This window comes from Haliotis cracherodii, unplaced genomic scaffold (assembly GCF_022045235.1).
Source record: "Haliotis cracherodii isolate W230 unplaced genomic scaffold, xgHalCrac1.p SCAF_15, whole genome shotgun sequence".
In the NCBI taxonomy this organism is placed as follows: Eukaryota; Metazoa; Mollusca; class Gastropoda; order Lepetellida; family Haliotidae; genus Haliotis; species Haliotis cracherodii.
This window is the reverse complement of record NW_027266270.1, coordinates 8,177,425-8,196,059: the sequence shown is the minus strand read 5'-3', so window position 1 is coordinate 8,196,059 and position 18,635 is coordinate 8,177,425. Positions and strand designations below refer to the sequence as shown.

The 18,635-nt window shown below is 39.8% G+C and overlaps 1 protein-coding gene across 1 annotated transcript in view; it reads right to left on the bottom strand.

The window, feature by feature from the left end:
* Positions 1–5,948: 5,948 nt before the first annotated feature.
* LOC139462225 (sushi, von Willebrand factor type A, EGF and pentraxin domain-containing protein 1-like) overlaps positions 5,949–18,635 on the bottom strand; it is a 39,228-nt gene continuing 26,541 nt past the window's right edge. Inside the window, exons 15-26 of the mRNA XM_071243819.1 lie at positions 17,838–18,051; positions 16,746–16,909; positions 15,539–15,709; positions 13,914–14,144; positions 13,327–13,497; positions 11,440–11,643; positions 9,901–10,161; positions 9,389–9,568; positions 8,557–8,712; positions 7,651–7,671; positions 7,130–7,217; positions 5,949–6,917 (exon numbers count right to left, since the gene is read on the bottom strand). Of these exons, the coding sequence (XP_071099920.1) occupies positions 6,416–6,917; positions 7,130–7,217; positions 7,651–7,671; positions 8,557–8,712; positions 9,389–9,568; positions 9,901–10,161; positions 11,440–11,643; positions 13,327–13,497; positions 13,914–14,144; positions 15,539–15,709; positions 16,746–16,909; positions 17,838–18,051 (2,363 nt within the window). The 3' untranslated portion in view covers positions 5,949–6,415. The remainder of the gene's footprint in view (positions 6,918–7,129; positions 7,218–7,650; positions 7,672–8,556; positions 8,713–9,388; positions 9,569–9,900; positions 10,162–11,439; positions 11,644–13,326; positions 13,498–13,913; positions 14,145–15,538; positions 15,710–16,745; positions 16,910–17,837; positions 18,052–18,635) is intronic.

Genomic DNA, 18,635 nt, shown 5'->3' with positions numbered 1-18,635 from the left:
GGTCAGATTCGAGATAGATGAGATGCACGAGAGATCAGATAGAGTAGATAGTAAGTTGGATGACTTGGACGCCAGGATAGAAGATCAGGAGAGGCGCAGCAGGAGAAATAATCTAGTTATGTATAATGTGGCCGACACAGAAGGTGAGACGTATACCCAGAGCAAGAACAAGGTCCTTGAGATTTTGAACTCAGCTAGAGAGACCACGGATCTCCCCCCATTTGTCGCCAGAGATATAGAGAGGTCACATCGGCTGCCATACAAATCTACCAACAAACCACGACCCATCATAGTACGCATGTATCATTGGGAGGATAAGTGGCATGCGGTCAAGTTAAGGGAAGTGCTGAAACTGAAGGGATATGGAATCGCTAAGGATCTTACGAATTTCCAACGTAATGAACTTTATAAATTGAGAACTGAGAACCCAGACTCCCGATTTTACTATAAGGGAAATAAACTTATAGAGGTTCCAAAAGACGGTGAGAATGATTCTTTTGGTGTCAATAAGCACCCACAGAGGGTACTGAGATCTAGTTCCCGACCCCTTCATGGACAAAGAGGATCTAGGGGATCTAGGGGATCAGGAAGGGTCATACTAGCAGTGTGCCCAGGGCCGTGATAGAAAGACTAATCCCTGTCAATTATGAGATAACGATTCACATTCTGTCAGTGATAATAACTATGTCAGTTGCATATTTTGGAACATTGCTGGTGTTTCGGGGAAACTTTCAGATAATGATTTTCTTGATCATGTAAAATCTTTTGATATAATTGATTTAACTGAAACCTGGATAGATAACTTAGAGTTATGCAATGTATTTAGAGATTTTGATGTATTTGATAAGACAGCTGATAAACTTGCCAAGTTTGGCAGGCTCTCTGGTGGCATTGCAGTTTTGGTAAGAAGAGATTTGAGTAAATATATCATTTGGACAAAAGTATTAGATAATTCAATTTATATATTGCTTGATAAAGACATATTTCATTGAGACTCTGACATACTCTAAGCGTGCGTGTATGTACAACCGGAGGGCTCATCCTGGTATGCCAAGGTCTGCACACAATGTAAAAATGGCATTGATTTGTTACGAGAAACACTGTGTGATATTTTATCTAAACATCATTGTAAATATTTGTTACTAGGTGGTGATTTTAATTCTAGAACTGGTATAAAACCTAACTATGTAGCAGACGAGATAATTGAACACACCGAGGGAGATACATCGTGGGATTTTATGTTTGACTCTTTCAACAAAGAGCGATTTTATTTAGATAAGTGTATAAATACCTTCGGTAAAAGTCTACTAGATCTTTGCTCAGTCTTAGATTTTCATTTTTTAAATGGAAGATGTGGAAAAGACATAAATATTGGAGACTTTACATACATTGGAGCAAAAGGTACAAGTGTAATTGATTATGTAATTGCTTCGCCTCGCTTATTTGATTATATAGTTGATTTTGAAATTTAGTCTAGAACCGAATCTGACCACCTACCTACCTAAGGAGTTGTAATAGAACCCGAACTTCACCTAATGATAGCGTAAGCGCAAATAATAGCTATAAGTTTGTTTGGGATGATAATAAACTACCGGGCAAAGAAACGTTTCACAGACTTCACTTGACTAAACACCAAAAACAAAGGCATATGTGAGATTTATGATGATTAATTTATAAACAGAAATCATTTTCCATGAATTAGAATGAAAATACATTGTGATGCCGATATTGCATTTTCCGCAATACACAAAGAAAGAGTCAAGGGGTCCAAATTAAAAATAACACAAATCAGAGTTCATTGAAAAAGTGCATGAAGAGTCCATTAATGACACAGTAGTCAGGTAACACGTCATCAATAGCGAGTGTGACCACCCTGGGCATCCATGCACGCCAACACACGCCTCCTCATTGACGTCGTCAGTCGGCAGATAACGTCAACAGGAATCCTGTTCAATAAGTTCAATAGAGTCTGTTCAAGTTCCTGTCGGTTCGCTGGAGGCGGTACATGTTGTCTTAGCTGACGATCAAGATGATCCCAGAGATGTTCAATGGGGTTCATGTCTGGAGAACAAGGTGGCCAGGCTGACGTTAACGTTGTTCAGGTAGTCCCAAAGGGGTGGTTCTTTAGGCGTGCCAAATGCAACGTCCTATTTGGTAGTGATTCATAAATACATGCTTGTGTTGCAGTCGGAATCATACAATGGACTGTTTTAGCAGGTATTTCTCATCCAGGGTTTTGTAGCTTTCTTAATTATACAGTCCCGGTGTGGTTGATCCAGAACGTTGATAAAAACCGCAATCATATATAATGTAGAATTTTCAGTTTCGATTATCCTACCAAACAGATTCCACTGGACGTAAAAAGCAAACTAACGGTAAAAATTATATGAATGGATCACTGATGACACCTGATGTTCGAGAAACGGGTGAACATGTCCAGCCTACCGGCAACACCACAATTTGCATAAAAATGTGAGTGCTTGTTACCTTAAACCGCAGCAGACTAAGTTCTGATTTTATGATGCCTCAAAGTGACATTGGCCAATCAGAGACCAGAACTTCTAATCCCATATGAGCCCTTATACCGTCAGTAAGAATCCAAGATGGTTGTTACTGACCTACTATGGGACCGTATACCGTCAGTAACAGCCATTTTGGATTTTCCATCACCAACCTCACATATTTGACATGCAAATTTTGGTACAGAAATTCGTTATTCGACACTGTTTTGTGTTTGAATATCATTTATTATATGTGAAAGGACACTAATATATTTTTAGATCACGTCCGTGGCTTGGCCTCTAAGTTTGAAGAGTAGTCTCCCTTTGACCCTCAACGTCAACCGAGCTCATTTAAAGAAATCCCGAGAATGACAGATTCCGCTAAATAGTTTTTTTGTCACGCCGAAAACCCGGGTTCGATTGAATATTGTGCAACAAAAGGATGCTTATGTTTAAGGAAAACACAAACGATTTTGATTTTAAACATATATCACCTGCTTCATTGATATGTGCACCGTGAACCGCGCAATGAGTGACGAACATGAAACACGGAACAGTAAACAGTGAGAGAACTCACAGGAGATCATTATTTGAAGTACGACTTAAAGAAGTTCCCCCTTGTGTCTGAGTGTCTATGATAATGTTCAACAGGGCACCAACAATTACCGACAGTGTTGCAGATCACTGCTTCTGATTGTACAGGGGCAGTGGGTAGTCTTTTTTCTGAAATGGCAAATTCTTTTGTTTGTTTGGCAATTTCACTTAGTATATGGACAGTTCCCGTGGCCGTAAGGTAGCCTAGCGGATAAAGCGATCGGTTCGCTCGTCACGCACACACACACACACACACACACACACACACACACACACACACACACACACACACACACACACACACACACACACACACACACACACACACACACACACACACACTCACACACAACACACACACACACATTGGGTGTAAGGGTTCCACTTAAAATACAAAATGAGCAAATTAGCAAAACATATCGCCAAATGATTCTTCCACGACGGGGAAGTATACGGGAAAGGTTGATTTTATAGCATGTATGTCGATATGTTGGTTTCTTTCAAATTTTAAGTCTCGAAGTTACCGAAACGAAACATACAAATCATGTGCGTGAAATGTTGATGCTATTCTTTTCGAGCAATAAGTGATACTTCAAGATCGTCTTGCTATTCTGAGACTAAGTCACTTTTCGTAATTTATATAACCCATGCAATTTGTTCATTTTGTATTTAAAAGAGCTAAAAATGTTAAGGGGAAATATATATCTCATTTCATTAAGAATATGAATAAACTATTGCGCATTGAGCGATTATCTCCTTTAGCTATAGGAGTGGTATAGATCTATCACTCACTGACCTTGCAATGCTGTACATCGTATCTTATTCAAGCTGTATCACTGAGAGTGAGTGATTATCTCTAAATTGTTTGATAGGCATTACTTAGAAGTGTACGGATGACAAGGTAGACACAATTTTTATGGATAGCAACCTCTTTAATACTGTTAAAAGCGACGTTTCAGTATAAATCCTTGTACAGTTGCCAAGCAAGACTGAATGAGGGCAAGACGACAAAGTCAGCGCCTCTGTACTCCATCCCACACCCAGACGTGCGACCCTTAAACCCGAATCAGCGCCCTTCCGCATCGCCCTCTCGTTCATAGGAAACGCCTCCCACATCATTAGCCGCCTCCTCAAACAGCAAGCCAACATCGACACCCACTTCACCAGCTCCAACTCCCTCAACACCCCTGCTATTACGTAACATTCCAAGAAGAAACAGTGGCAATATTACACTGTCACAAACCACAAAATATATGGACATTAAGTGACGATTAAAACACACATGTACACTCAACATACAAAGGGTGTACATTATAACAATTTTATTTCAAAACAAGTGTATTATAATGATATGAAAACAGAGATATGATATGAGAATTGAGCAAAACTATGGCAATGTTGTACTTACAAGGAATTTCTTGGAAGTTGTTTCTGGATAACTGTTGGTAAAACTATTAAGAACTGTACCTTTTAACAGAGTGTACCAAATTCTTTATCATGATCGACGATTATTTGTGATTCTCATTCTTGTATTTTATACAAGACAGTGCATATTATTGCTCATCTTCTGCGACATCACATGTTTCACAGAGACGTTGTTCCAATGGGGTTGTGTTTTTGTTTCTCTACCAGTTGCAATATTTAGTTTGTGATTACTTAAACGCAGTTTTGAGAAATGTGACCTATGACCTTTGATTTTACAATATGTAAGATCATTCTTAATATTTACAGATGATTTGACCAACCTGTATGTTTTTAACTTGCTGTTAGATAAATGGAAATCCTTTAATGAATGCATGAATTTTTACATTTGAACTTAAATTTATTTTCAGTGGATTCATTACATTTTTTGTGTTTTCTATTCTAAAGTTTGTTTTATTTAACCCAACCAACATTTTCACCAGAAATATTGATATTTGCTGCCAAAGCATGTTTAAGAATGACATTTGTGGTGTTATCTATATAGGACTTGTAATCAATTATTCTTTTTAGATTTTATTGGTACATGTTGGTTGATTTGTTGTTTAACGCCTCACCCAGCAATATTTCAGCTATATGACGACGGTATGTACATAATCGAGGCTTGACCAGACAGTCCAGTGATTGACATCATGAACATCGATCCACGCAATTGGGATCTATGACATGCATCAACCAAGTCAGCGAGCCTGCCCACCCGATCCCGTTAGTCGCCTTTTACGACAAGCATTCTCGCCTTTTACGGCAAGCATGGTTTGCTGAAGACCTATTCTATCCCGGATCTTACTACATGTACATTGATAACAACCAATTTGCCCTTTACACCAATTCTCTCCTCCCATAGCTTACACTTCCTTCCTCTGCACATTACATTATATGGCGGGGAACATTTGACGCCCTGCAGCAAAAGAAGTTAGTTAGTTTTGAAAAACATAATGTGTGTACTTCAGCAGTGGTGGATGAGGAACCAAATAAGTGACAAAGTCTGACGCCCGACCCAAATAAGTCACTAAGTCTGACACCCGACCCAAATAAGTGACAAAGTTTGACGCCCGACCCAAATATGTCACAAAGTCTTACGCCCGACCCAAATAAGTCACAAAGTCTGACGCCCGACCCAAATAAGTCACAAAGTCTGACGCCCGACCCAAATGAGTCACAAAGTCTGACGCCCGACCCTTTGAAGTGCCAGTGGGTAATGATGTGTCACATCACCATTAAATAAAAACATACTTTATTTACACTTTTGTTTCCAGCACAAACTGTACAACTGGTGTTATTTTTATACAGTAAGTAAATACGCATAGTATAATCAAATAGGTAAAAAAACAAGGTTTTACCGGGATCGATTGGATACATCATTATCAAGCGAAGTAAAAATACAAATTAATGTTCAACTTAGTTTGTTCTATGTGAAACCTCAGGTTAAAACATAGAAATGTCTCTAGGGCATCGGAGCGTCACTGTAAGTCATGCGCACCACTCATTTGTATTGACCATACATTTCCCGCGACATATGAAGCAAACTCTGTTATCAAGAGCTTGGCAACTGACAGTGTGTTAAAGAGACAGGTTCAATGTGTGCCCAGTGTTGTTTGTTGTAGCCCTAGTCGAGAAAAATCGAATGTGTTCCTCTCAAACAACTGTTGTTTCCATCAGAAAAGTAAAGTGCGCCCTCACTTTTGAGAAAAATGTGGACTATTCTATTTATTATGCAGCGTAATAATCTGAAAAGGGTTATTTACAGCTTCTATCAGTACCGACAAAACAGAAGTTATAGACTCATCATGCTCAGTCCGATTCTCTGAGCAATTTAATTTCCGATACTGTCTGGACCCTATTTAAACTTTTGTGTCCAAGTACATACCAAACATCGAGATGGAGTTCTGTTTATCAAAGTTCATGTCGACATGGTGAATGCTCACAGATCCATGTGAGCCTCGCCGTGAAGATTGTCCTCCAGATGACTTTGACACCGTATCTTGATCTGATCTTCCTGTGTCTGTCCCCAGCTCTTTTCCCAGGGCACCATCTGTACCAACATCTATTGTTGGACTGCAATGTCGGTCATGCATCGTGTCACCTTCAGCTTCGTGATGACCCGTGCTTGTATTGGATCTGGTCTGTGTTTCACAAAGAGATGGGTGACTATTCGGAGGAGGAACTTCAGTTTCAGTGGACCCATTTGTGTTGCGCAACAAAAGGAATTGTGGGGTCCATGCTTCTGAAACTGAATATGGAGGACCGGGGTTGAATCTGATATTGGGGGCTGTGCTTTGATTCCCTGTTAACAGATCTTCGACAGCAGTCTTCAGTGCATTGGCCTTCTTCTTCTGATGCCCCCTTTAACATAGAAACAATACTCGCTGCTTGACTTAAGTGCTGATGACTCAGTTTATGTCATAACAAAGATGTAGTGTTTTGCGGACGGTTTTCACCACACATAAACAATCCTTATATTTTGAAGAGAAGAAATTAATATGTACATGTACGACAAGTAAATTATAACTTACGCACACTTGGACCATTCTTCATCTTTTCAGAACCAAACTTACCATTTTCTGTAGAAGTATGCAACAAGGGAAACTGCTGTGACACCTAGAACAGACGCCGTGACGCCGACAACAATAGCCAGTGGGAAATCTGAATGACAAATGTGAAAGAGCGTCATTTTAGGTTCCGTAATCAGTTCAATCTTAACATTTCAAACCGGTTTTACTTCCATCATCAACTAGTACGATAAACATCGTTAACAGACCTAAAAGAAGTATTAAAATCTCCAAAAGTATAACATCAGTGGAACGTGTATAAAACATGTTTGAGTTTAAGCATGAATTTTAAACGCACTCAGCAATATTCCATAATATGATGGTGGCTGAAAGTCAACGAATCTGGCCCTGACCATCCCGTGATTGATAGTATGAGCAACGATCCACGCCTTTGGGGTATGTTGACATGCCATGACCCAAGTCACCAAGCCCGACCACATTTGGAATTTCTTGTGACAGAAATTGATTTTGAAATGACTATGAAAATACTTTGCAGTATTAGAAGGAAGGTATAGTATTCACGTTACCTTGCGGAACATGCACATCAACTGAAAATAAAAGTGGACCAAAAAGATGAAATCAACATCATTGTAAAGTTTATACCAATCCAGATATAAACGTGTATAATGATACAAAAATTATATTAAAATAAAAAATATTATGTTTAGAGAACTTAAAGGGGTCGATAAAGCTGAAAAATAGTTACGCAATATATCCATCTTATCTGTTTGGGACAAAACACTCTTTCTCAGTTTGGGTTGAAAATATAAAATGTTTTACTTTTACATTTTACAGATACAAAACGTAACTGGCGATCGATATGTGAGGTTACAGGTTGTGTAAATATATGTGACTTTTAACCAAACCCCAAACAAGATAATATTCATACCAAAAGGCCAATTTTACAATTCTTACAATGTCTCACATGAAAGTAGTACCTCTCACAAGATTACTATGACATGGATATACCTACAGTACCAAAGTGGCAGTACAGTTTTTTAAGTCATGGTCACGCCTTCACGGTCTTCATCACACAACGTTCCCCATATTTCTTGAATACATACGGTCAGTTTGTTGTGTCGCCGCTGTTTGTAACCAACGTATCAAGTCCACAGCCTAGTTCCAGGGAGAGGGAGACCGGCGAGCGCTCAAACCAAGAAGCACTCATGTAACGTGCCACGGTTATATTTCTGGTGCAACAATCTACACATTGCTTCAGTATTAGGGAACCGTAGGTTTCGCACAGATTTCATGCACGTTTTCATTTGACTTCTATGAGATATACGCGGTTCATTTCATTACTTGATTAATAATAGACATGCGTCATTACTACACCGTATATCAGCCAAATGTATTCACAGGTGCTGGAGGCACGTTGTGAATACAAACCCGTGAAGCATTGACGATGAACTGTTTTGTGTATGACACTGTACCTGTGCATTCCTCGACGCTCAAGGAAGACCTTCCAGGTGTGGACTTGCCCTTCGGACATGCATGACAGAATGTCGCCCCCGTAACGTTGACGTAGCCACCGATGTCACATCGTTCACAGTAGCCGTTGATGTAGAAGGTTCCAGGACCACAAGGAACTAAAATTAAGAAATGTTAAGTTATGTACTTTGAACATACTTCTATTACTGATCCTTTCTCAGTGTCAATACTTATTTCATCCTCATTTGGTGAATGGGAGAAAACATAGCGACATCCTTGGTAGTGCGGACCTCGTCAGTCTGGAAACCTTGTACGTACAGACCCCGACAGTCCGGAAACCTTGTTAGTGCGAACATCTTCACTCCGGAAACCTTGTTAGTGCGTCAGTCAGTATAAAGACATCCGTTAGGACAACTTTAGTTAGTGCAGACTTGGGGACTGCATTTTCAGGGCAACTTTGTTGATATATATAAAGCAACAAACCAACCTACCAATCGCTAGTCTTGTTACGTGTTACGTAAACGTAATGTTCAGATTAACTGTACAGTTTACATGTGATACAGATGAATATTTAGTATATCAATCATAAACATCACGATAAAATAATGTAAGAGATTTACTGTAGAAACTTCGGATCCTGACTAAAACTGAACTTTACAGTTTTAGAATCAAATTTCCATGCAATTATTTCTAAATAAAACAAATAGGTCACCTGGATATGCAGTCAATAGTTGAAAATATCAACAGCCACTTTTTTATTGTGTATTTATTTATTCTGTATTAAATCAAAGATGGCTACCTGGCAGCCAACCTTTTAACAATAACAAAACTCACTGCAATAGAAGTCAACCCTGGTCCATCCCACACTGCATGTGACGTTGCCAGAAAAAACAGGGGCGCCTGTCAAGAAGTAGTCCACGCCATCTATCGTCACGGTGAAGTCCCCTGCTATTGCGGATGAGTTCAGTTGAAGAAGGGCTGTGTTGAGTCCCTCCAGACTGCTTTGTAGACCCTCTGTCGTGTACAGATAGCTTGACATGTGATATGTCCATTGCTCAGGAGTACTATAATGTTATATAAAACGTTTTACTATACAGGGTTAACATCATAATTCGTGGCCAGAAATATACAATTCTCCGTGGTTATGTTTTAAGGTTTGTCAGCAGCATACCCGTGAACGTGGCTTTCACCAGAGTGTTTAACGCCTAAAACCTTCCATCACATCAGGTTTTTCTCCCACATCATGCTGACACGCCGTGATATAACTGAAATATGTCGTAAGCGGCGTTAAATCTAACTCACACACCTGTGTTATGGTGGCTAGATGGTGGTAAACACGAACTTACTTTGAGCTGGACTTGTCCCAAGCGTTATCATGAATCCAATGTTCGTAATTTCCCTCTTATGCCGCTGTTCAGCATTACAAGTAGACGTACGTATGTCTTTAATGTAACACGTGGTATTTTTGATGCAAGGCAGAGACTTGGCTACTTCTCTGACGCGGAGTAACACCTTCGACTTCCGGTCAGCCCCATTGTCATCAATGCACTCAAGGTCTTCATACTCTTCCTCGAATTTAATCTCCAATTCCTCTGGATCCTCTATCGCTGCAAAGGAATACCTAAGTAATTCTATAAGTGTAGTTTAGCTTGCTGGTTGCTTAACGTCGCATCCAGTAAGATTCCAGCTTCATGTCGGCGGTCTTTATATAGTTGAGTATGGCCAGGCTACACAGGGATTGACACCATGAGCATGGATCCCCACATATGGGGACATAGTTCCATACAATCAACCGAGTGGGAGAGACTTACCAATTAAATTTTATATATCAGTCGCCCCTACAAGCAAAGGTTCTTTTCCGGATTCTCCACAGGTCGTTTTGAACAGTATTTATAATAATAAAAATAATAGTTTGCCATCAGATTTCACACAAGAAAAGTCGTTCGCTTGATATGCTGGTGGTTCTGAAGTTGATATGCTGAGGTTGAAGAGTGAACTTGACCTTACAGGATACGTCACCATGACCAACTAGTAATATCATACAATTGTCACCATTTTTGACACATAAGTATTCAAATAATGTAACCACTACATGCATTCATGCAGCAAACATACTTCACGAATAATCTCACTTTTTCCTTCAGGTAGAGCACTGACGACCTATCAAACTCCCAGCCATGCTTCAAGGATGATATGTACATGGATTAAGTTTCAAAACCGTAAATGTTCCTTGAGCTATCGATTTAACAATCAGGCTAACTCCCTAGAGCTCTAAAGGAGATACATATAATTTAATATTCCTGAGATGTCCAAGCATCGTCGCTTACACCCACAACGAAAACGACCACAGGTTGTGTGTGCCTGTACAATATCGCATGGCCAAGGTTTACTCACCAATAGTTCATTCCAATCCGGGGGCACAAGTTGGCCAGTCAACTGAGACTGTTCAGAATTGTGGCCCTTGGGCAAGCTAGAAAACTATAATTGTTGATACGAATCCTGGTTCGCTCAATTATGTCTTTAGGTTTGTCAACGCCATACCCATGCCCGTAGGTTTCCCCTATGTGGTAACAATGAGACCTGCATCACTTCAACATTGAGCCCAGGGGCCTGGAATACTGTTCAAAGAAGCATTAAACAAAACTCAAAGTCACACACTCAAATCCTACAAATAATCAGAATTGTTGACTTGCTTCCGACATTTGTTAGGCAGAGAGGTGGATGTAGCCTTGTGGTTTAAGAGTCCGCCCTTCGTGTCGAAGGTCAGGGTTCGATTACCAACATTGGTACAATATGTGAAGCCAATTTCTGTCATGATATTGCTGGAATATTGCTAAAAGAGGCGTAAATCTAACTCACTCACTCATATCAGCTAATGAACCTACCAATACAACTGGGGAATCGTCCATGTGGGTTGTCTTCGATAACATAGCTCCATTCGTATCCCGTCTCCAGCCCACACTTATACACAGACAGTGGGGATCGGTCGAAGTCATAGCCGTCTTCACATTTCAGCTGACACAGTCTTGTACTGTTGACATCCGTGCATTCCAGATCGCCGTGCTCAGGGGGACTTACGTTTGAACATTCTGTAGATGGTGACACAAAACGAATGATAATGAATCCCGAATCAGAAGATGTCACAGCGAAATCACATCACATAACAGCTTTGAAAAATGATTGAACGATATCGTATTGGGTAATGCCCTAAGCAATTTGACAGGTTTGTGCCATGATTACTCTTTACCATTCACAAAACATTATACTGCGATGCATTCGATTCTGGACAATGCTCTTAACGTAGTGATATTTTGAGGATATTTTAATGTCATAATTTGATTTCTTTGAATATATCTATTTTACAAATATTGGATGTAACATGGTGTTTTATATTTTATGGTTTCAAGGTAAAATAAGAATAAGAATAATGTATAAGTCATAAAAAGGTTGTTAAAAATATTGATGGTTGGTGGCAGTATTCTAATTTTTGTGGTTTTAAGCGAATGTCAATTAGATTGACATTTGGTTTTGTTTATCTATTAGTTCCTATGAATTTCATTCATCTGAATGGTTATGACGTCAGAGTAATGTAAAGTATAATGCTGGATCAAGAGTATTGTCTTGTTCTGGATACAGGATGAAAGTTGTTTATCACCTGATCCTAATTCTTAGCTTCTCATTGGCTCATTTAAAAAACTAAGATAGTCTGCTTTGCACCAATCTAACAAACTCACAAACACAGCACTGCACAGGCAACAGAAAGGTGGCAGTAGGATTTAAAAGGTCAGTTAAATACTTAAACACTAAAGTATGTTTAGGTTTATTAGGTCTTTTACATGTTCATTAATTAATGAATTAATTAATGTTATTTAGTACTTTGTTAAAAATGATAATGTTGAAAAATGTATTCAAGTACATAAATTATCTGATGTTTGTCAACTAAGTCAAACCTAAAGTCCATGTGATAGTGTAGAAAGTTGCAACAAATGTTCTGATTAGAGTTAAAAATAGTTATTAAACGTCAGCTTTTGTCAGTTGGCTGTGTTTTTATATATTAAATGGTATTGTTTGAATTGTGTGAGCGAGACCCTGTGTGATGGTGAATGCGTTGTCACAATGTTATATGATGGTGTTTGTGAATGACCGGCAATCTATGGTCAACGAGCGTGAGTCACCACGTTCAATTACATGGCTCAATTCCACAAATAGGTAAGGCTTATTAGCATGTATAAATATATTTTATCTTCATGTACACTTTGTAAGTAACCTTTGAGGGTTACGACATGCTTATTTAAATGTACGTCAGCTTACTTGTGGAATTATTTGTATGTTAGATATATGTGTAAATAGTGTTTTAATTTTGAGTATGTGGGCAAAATGTTGTATTTGGTGGGAAATTGTCTCCCTTGGCGTGATAACATATGTCATCACTAATTGATAAATTTGTTACAATTTTCAATGTGTTATGAGATACCATAGTATCAATATATTCTTTATATAAGCTACTTGTGATATGTATGTATAACTAATAAAATGTATGGGCGTTTTTATTCCGTTGTAATTGTTTCAGGGCCATTTCTTCCTTTCGTCATTTCTACATTTATTCATCTGAATAAAACAGATCACAACCCCACAGCGAGTCATGTCTTGGCGTCTTACCAGCTGTAACAATAACTTTGAGAAAATTAAAATTGCTGAAATGTAAGTCGTCAGTTATATGACTGCCTATTGTAAATGATCGAGCCAGTGATATAGAAAGGCACATCATATACCTGGACATTCTCCTGTATCGCAGGCCCCGACCTCGGTCTCTGAACCCTCGCAGTCTTCTCCGCCATTCTGTGGTTGTGGATTGTCACAACGTCTGGCTCGAGTTCTCTCCCCTGGTCCACATGACGTAGAACACTCTGTCCAGTTACCCCATGCGGTCCAGTGTCCGTGAACTGGAAAGGGTTGGTACATATTTTCCAACAAGAAATGAACACCAGTTAACAATGAGTATGAGCAGAAGTCTTTTTGTTTGTTGTTTATTGTTTGACGTTGTACTCCGCAATGTTCCCAAAACGGCCTGTTTTGTAGTCGAATTTGGATCAGGCAAACCAGTGACAGACTGGTGATGCGGTGACACACGCATTGAAGAAGTCACCGACCCTGACCAACCGATTCATTTAATCGCTTCTTACAACAAGTATATGATGCTGGGCCCTGTTCCACAAAGCAACCTTAGTGCTACGTTATGCCTCTGTCAAAGTATGGGAGTTGCGATCAACTTAGCACTAAAATCGCTTTGTGGAACCGGTTCCAGGTCTTACCCTGGACCCCAATGGATCCCACATGTATTATGGAATCATAGAGTTACCTAAATTAGCATCGCAGTATTGTCCCGTGTACTCGGGTGTACACCTGCACGTGTATTCTGCCACACCGTCTACACACGTAGCGCCGTTAGTACACTCGTTCTCCAGACAGTCATCCATATTGACGTCACAGTTGGCGCCGTGGTAACCATCTTCACAGGAACAGGTGTAGCTGTTCAGATCGTCGTTACAATCTCCATGGATACATGGTGAGGATAGACATTCATCTGTGTCTGTAAAAAACAGAACTGTAATTCACTTTAAGATCATATGTATAATCATCCTCGATAATCCAGTGTTTTATGTCTCAATTCTATTATGCTAAATACAAGGGACGCAGTAGCTTCGTTTTGAGTCCGCTCAACTGACACGTCGCTAAAAATAGCCGTCCTATCAAATTACACAGTTCTTTCATGATTGAAACAAGTATTCATATCACCAGAAGTCGACTTGTCTTGTTGCGCATCATCTCAAAGACTATCAGAACTTCGTTCGCCTCTGTGGTCTAGTGGTGGAGCGTCCGCCCGGAGAGCGAAAGGTCCCATTTGCGATCCCCGGTGGCATCATTCCAAAAGACGTTAAAAGATGATACTTGTTGTAACTCTGTCTGGCGCTCGGCATTAAGGGACTAAAACAAGGACTGGTCGGCTCGGAGTCAGTATACTGTGTCTGAGTGGGGTATTGACCTGATTTCTCCTCACCTCACATCGTTCGAGGGCTCGTTTCGACGCCATTTTGAGTGAGTTAGGTGTAACGCGGCTTTAAACAGTATTCCAGTAATATCACGGCGTGTCAGCTTTATGTCGGGGGAAAGCCGGAAGTGATACAGTTCTCAGACGCTGACGACTTTGGGGAAACCCACGAGCAGGGGTATGGTGCTGACAAACCTGGGAACACAATTTGCGATCGCCTCCGAGGTCTTGTGGTAGAGCGTCTTCGTTCGATTCCCGGCCGTGTCATTCCAAAAGATGGTAAAAGATGGAACTTGTTGTTACCCTGCCTAGCGCATTGCGAATTGCGGCGCCTTAGACGACAGGGCCACCCGTGCCCCCAGAACGAGATTTTAAATGTTCTCATGACGCATCCTACTGCTGTCGGTGAGTGATTGAGTGAGATTTAACTTCGCTTTTGAAAAGTTCAAATAAAAGTTAGGTTTATCGCCGCTTTTGAAATGTATTTTAAATGTATCACGGCATTTTGTCTTATGTGAGAGAAACGCGCAAAGTGAGCACAAGTGACCTCACATGGGGCACAGTAGGGCGAACATGGAATCGATCCCACCACAGAGGATTCTGGCACGCCTAATGGACGCAACTCAGCACAGTGAATTGCGGAACTTCACACCGTGCCAAACCTGCTCTCTATTACCAAGTAGTGAGGTCTGTTAGGTATTGTAGTGGTTCAAACATTGGCTCGTCACAAATAAAATCGTGCATCGAATGGTGATAGTAAGGCTAAATTAACTTCACTATAATCCAATGGTGCATTTAAACCAGAGTTGGACACGTCCATCTACTTATAACACCACTAAAGTCCTCAAAAGGAAACGAGTTCAGTCTTATCGTTTTATCGAAGCATGTTCTTTTAAAAATATTTCTCTGTAAACCAGCTTTTCTGAAACCCATACCGTCACATTCACTGGGGATCTGTATAAACGACTCTGAGACGTTTGCTGAAGTGAAGTCTTTCCAGTTGAAGACGTCCCCGAGGCTGTTCGTGAAGCAAGTGTGTGACGTTGGAACTGTCTGGGGGGAACGCCACATGTTCACCTGGGATACACTGCCCTCAAAGCCAGCACCTGTGGGCATCCCGACCACGTCTCTCGTTACAGTTCAGTCATGTTCTAACCACACGTGTGAAAGTAATGAACTTACATTAACTAAATATAGAACGTCAAAACCAGAGAATAACCTGCCTCAATTATCCTTAGCTATACATATAACGTAAAAGTAATGAACTTACATTAACTAAATATAAAACGCCAAAGCCAGAGAATAACCTGCCTCAATTATCCTTAGCCATACGTTTAGTGTGAAAGTAATGAACTTACATTAACTAAATATAAAACGCCAAAGCCAGAGAATAACCTGCCTCAATTATCCTTAGCCATACGTTTAGTGTGAAAGTAATGACCTTACATTAACTAAATATAGAAGAGAATAATCTGCCAGGATTATCCTTAGCCATACGTTTAGTGTGAAAGTAATAACCTTACATTAAATAAATATAGAACGTCAAAGCCAGAGAATAACCTGCCCCGATTATTCCCAAGCAGATACCATTGGGTGTAAAAGGCAAAATAACAGTGAATTGTTTTTGAATGGATCACTGACAATCAACAGCAGTCAAGGAACCATGTGTAACGTCACCATAAATATTTGGGCAAGACAGATAAGTACAAGTAGCGAGCAAAACATTGTGCAATAAAAAGCTATAGGTAGTATGGTTTAAATAGCGGACGCAAAGTCAAATTCATACTGAAAACGAGTGGCTGTAAACAAACGACTGCTTTGACTTGACTTGATTAATTGGATTGCTGCGTGAAATTTTGAGATTACATTTCACTTCTGGTTTTTATATAGTGACTGATGGTAAAAAGGGCATACAATTGCTGATTTTATTATTACTTCAGATTTCTGGCCTCATTCATTTGATTTGCATTTGGAGTTCACCAAGTGTTTATAGTCGACAGTACGTGTCGTCCAACATCACGTAGTCAACTTATTACAAACATGTACGAATAGGTTTCTCTTGATTTCCTTTCTTCATGAATGTGTATGTACATATCTGTTTAATCCATGTAAAATATTAACATGAAAAAAGAAGGGTCTAACCTCCCATGGAGACCAGAATAGATTGGCCATCATATGCGTCAAAAGATACAGCGTGCGTGAGACTCTGGACCTCGTCTACACTGATGGAGAGTGTATTGTTGATGTAGTTTATATTTATCTGATACCATCGGCTTGTGTTCAGGGCCGCCACATCGAGCACTGTCCTGTTAAACAAATACCACGACAAGCTGAAACAAAACCCAGTAAGTAATTCGAAGCCTTCCATACATCTCTCTGACATGCATAGATCATGTGTTGTTTTAGGGACAATAACCAGTGCGCCCTTTATAGATTCTTCAAATAACCTTTTTGTAACTTCCTAAGACACTAATTTGTAGAATTATGATAAAATAACACATAACATAAAATGAAATTCAATAAAATCAAACCCCATGAATCAGCTACCACCGAAATCGTCCAGATTATCAGTTTTTAGGATTAACAAATTAGTATGTAGTCATGCCCTTTAAAAACATATATAGAGTCATAAAGATCCGGGTTAGAGTAGGTCTTCAGCAACCCATGGCTGCGTTAAATGTGACTATGCTTGTCGTAAGAGGCGACTAACGGGATCGGGTGATCAGGCTCGCTGACTTGGTTGATGCATGTCATCGTATCGATGCTCATGTCGATCACTGGATTTTCTGGTCGAGACTCGATTATTTACAGACTGCCGTCATATAGCTGGAATAGTGTTGAGTGAGGAGTTAAACAAAAAACAAACAAACAAAACATGTAAACATGTATATTGGGATACGTTCACGACAGTAATATTCTGAAAGGCGGGGTCTCCGGAAGGACGGGGTCAAGCCTAACGCTGGTTTACTGTATTAAATTGCAAAACACAATATGATAACATTTGCATCCAAAACCAGAATGCAGTTCATTTACTGTTTACGATTGGGTATTCTCTTGGTTAAGCGTTCGTGCGTCACGTTTAAGGCCTAGGTTCGATGCCCCAGACGGATACAATATATGAGTCCCATTTCTTGTAACTCCCGCCGTGATATTGCTGGTGCAAGCCAAACTCACATACTATAGCATTTACCGTTCTCTTTCCCGTCAATTTTGTTTGATCTCAGGGCTACTTACCCTTTTTCCCGTAGCTGCAGTTCAGAAGTAGTTGTCATGGAGATGGACAGAATACTAGTATACTTATCTCCTGATGTCAGAGATATAACGTCTCCTGCTGAATGATACACCAGCCAAAAACGAAGTTCAAATCCGCTTTGAATGTCAAACTCTTTTGTGGCGACTACCAGCTGAACACTGGCGTTTTGAGAACTAGACACAGCCACGTCAAACTCTGTGGAAAAAATATACCAACTAACCAAAATGATAGTTTGTAGTCAGTGTTTTACAACACGCAATTTGTGTTCAGTGAAAGTGACAATATAGGACATCAATAATGTCCCTCGGACGATTTATTTTAAAAAGTCCTTGTCCTTCGACTTGACGAAATGAAATACAACATTGTTTAATATTAAGTCTGATCACTATGTATTCGAACAAGTTTACCAGTCAGGTTCCGTTGTCAAGACTAATATTAATGTCCAATTTCAGCATGACGTTATACTTTCCATAGTGACATCGTGTTCAAGTAGTAGTTGACAGAGAATGACATGAAACTAAGTGATAACTTCTGTATTGTATATGTCGATACACATTATGTGTTTGTATAGTTGCAGGTGTTAATGGACATTTCCGGAAACGGAGTACTCACCTCCTTAAGGCGAGTACTGTCCATTCATCACACCAGTCGGCATACACTTCCATCAAACATAAAGACTTAGTACTCTTTGAAAGATTGTTGTATACTCAATGGCCAAATAAACCATCATTAATATAATCGGGTCACTATTACTCTTACCTTGGAGTATAAAAGTATAG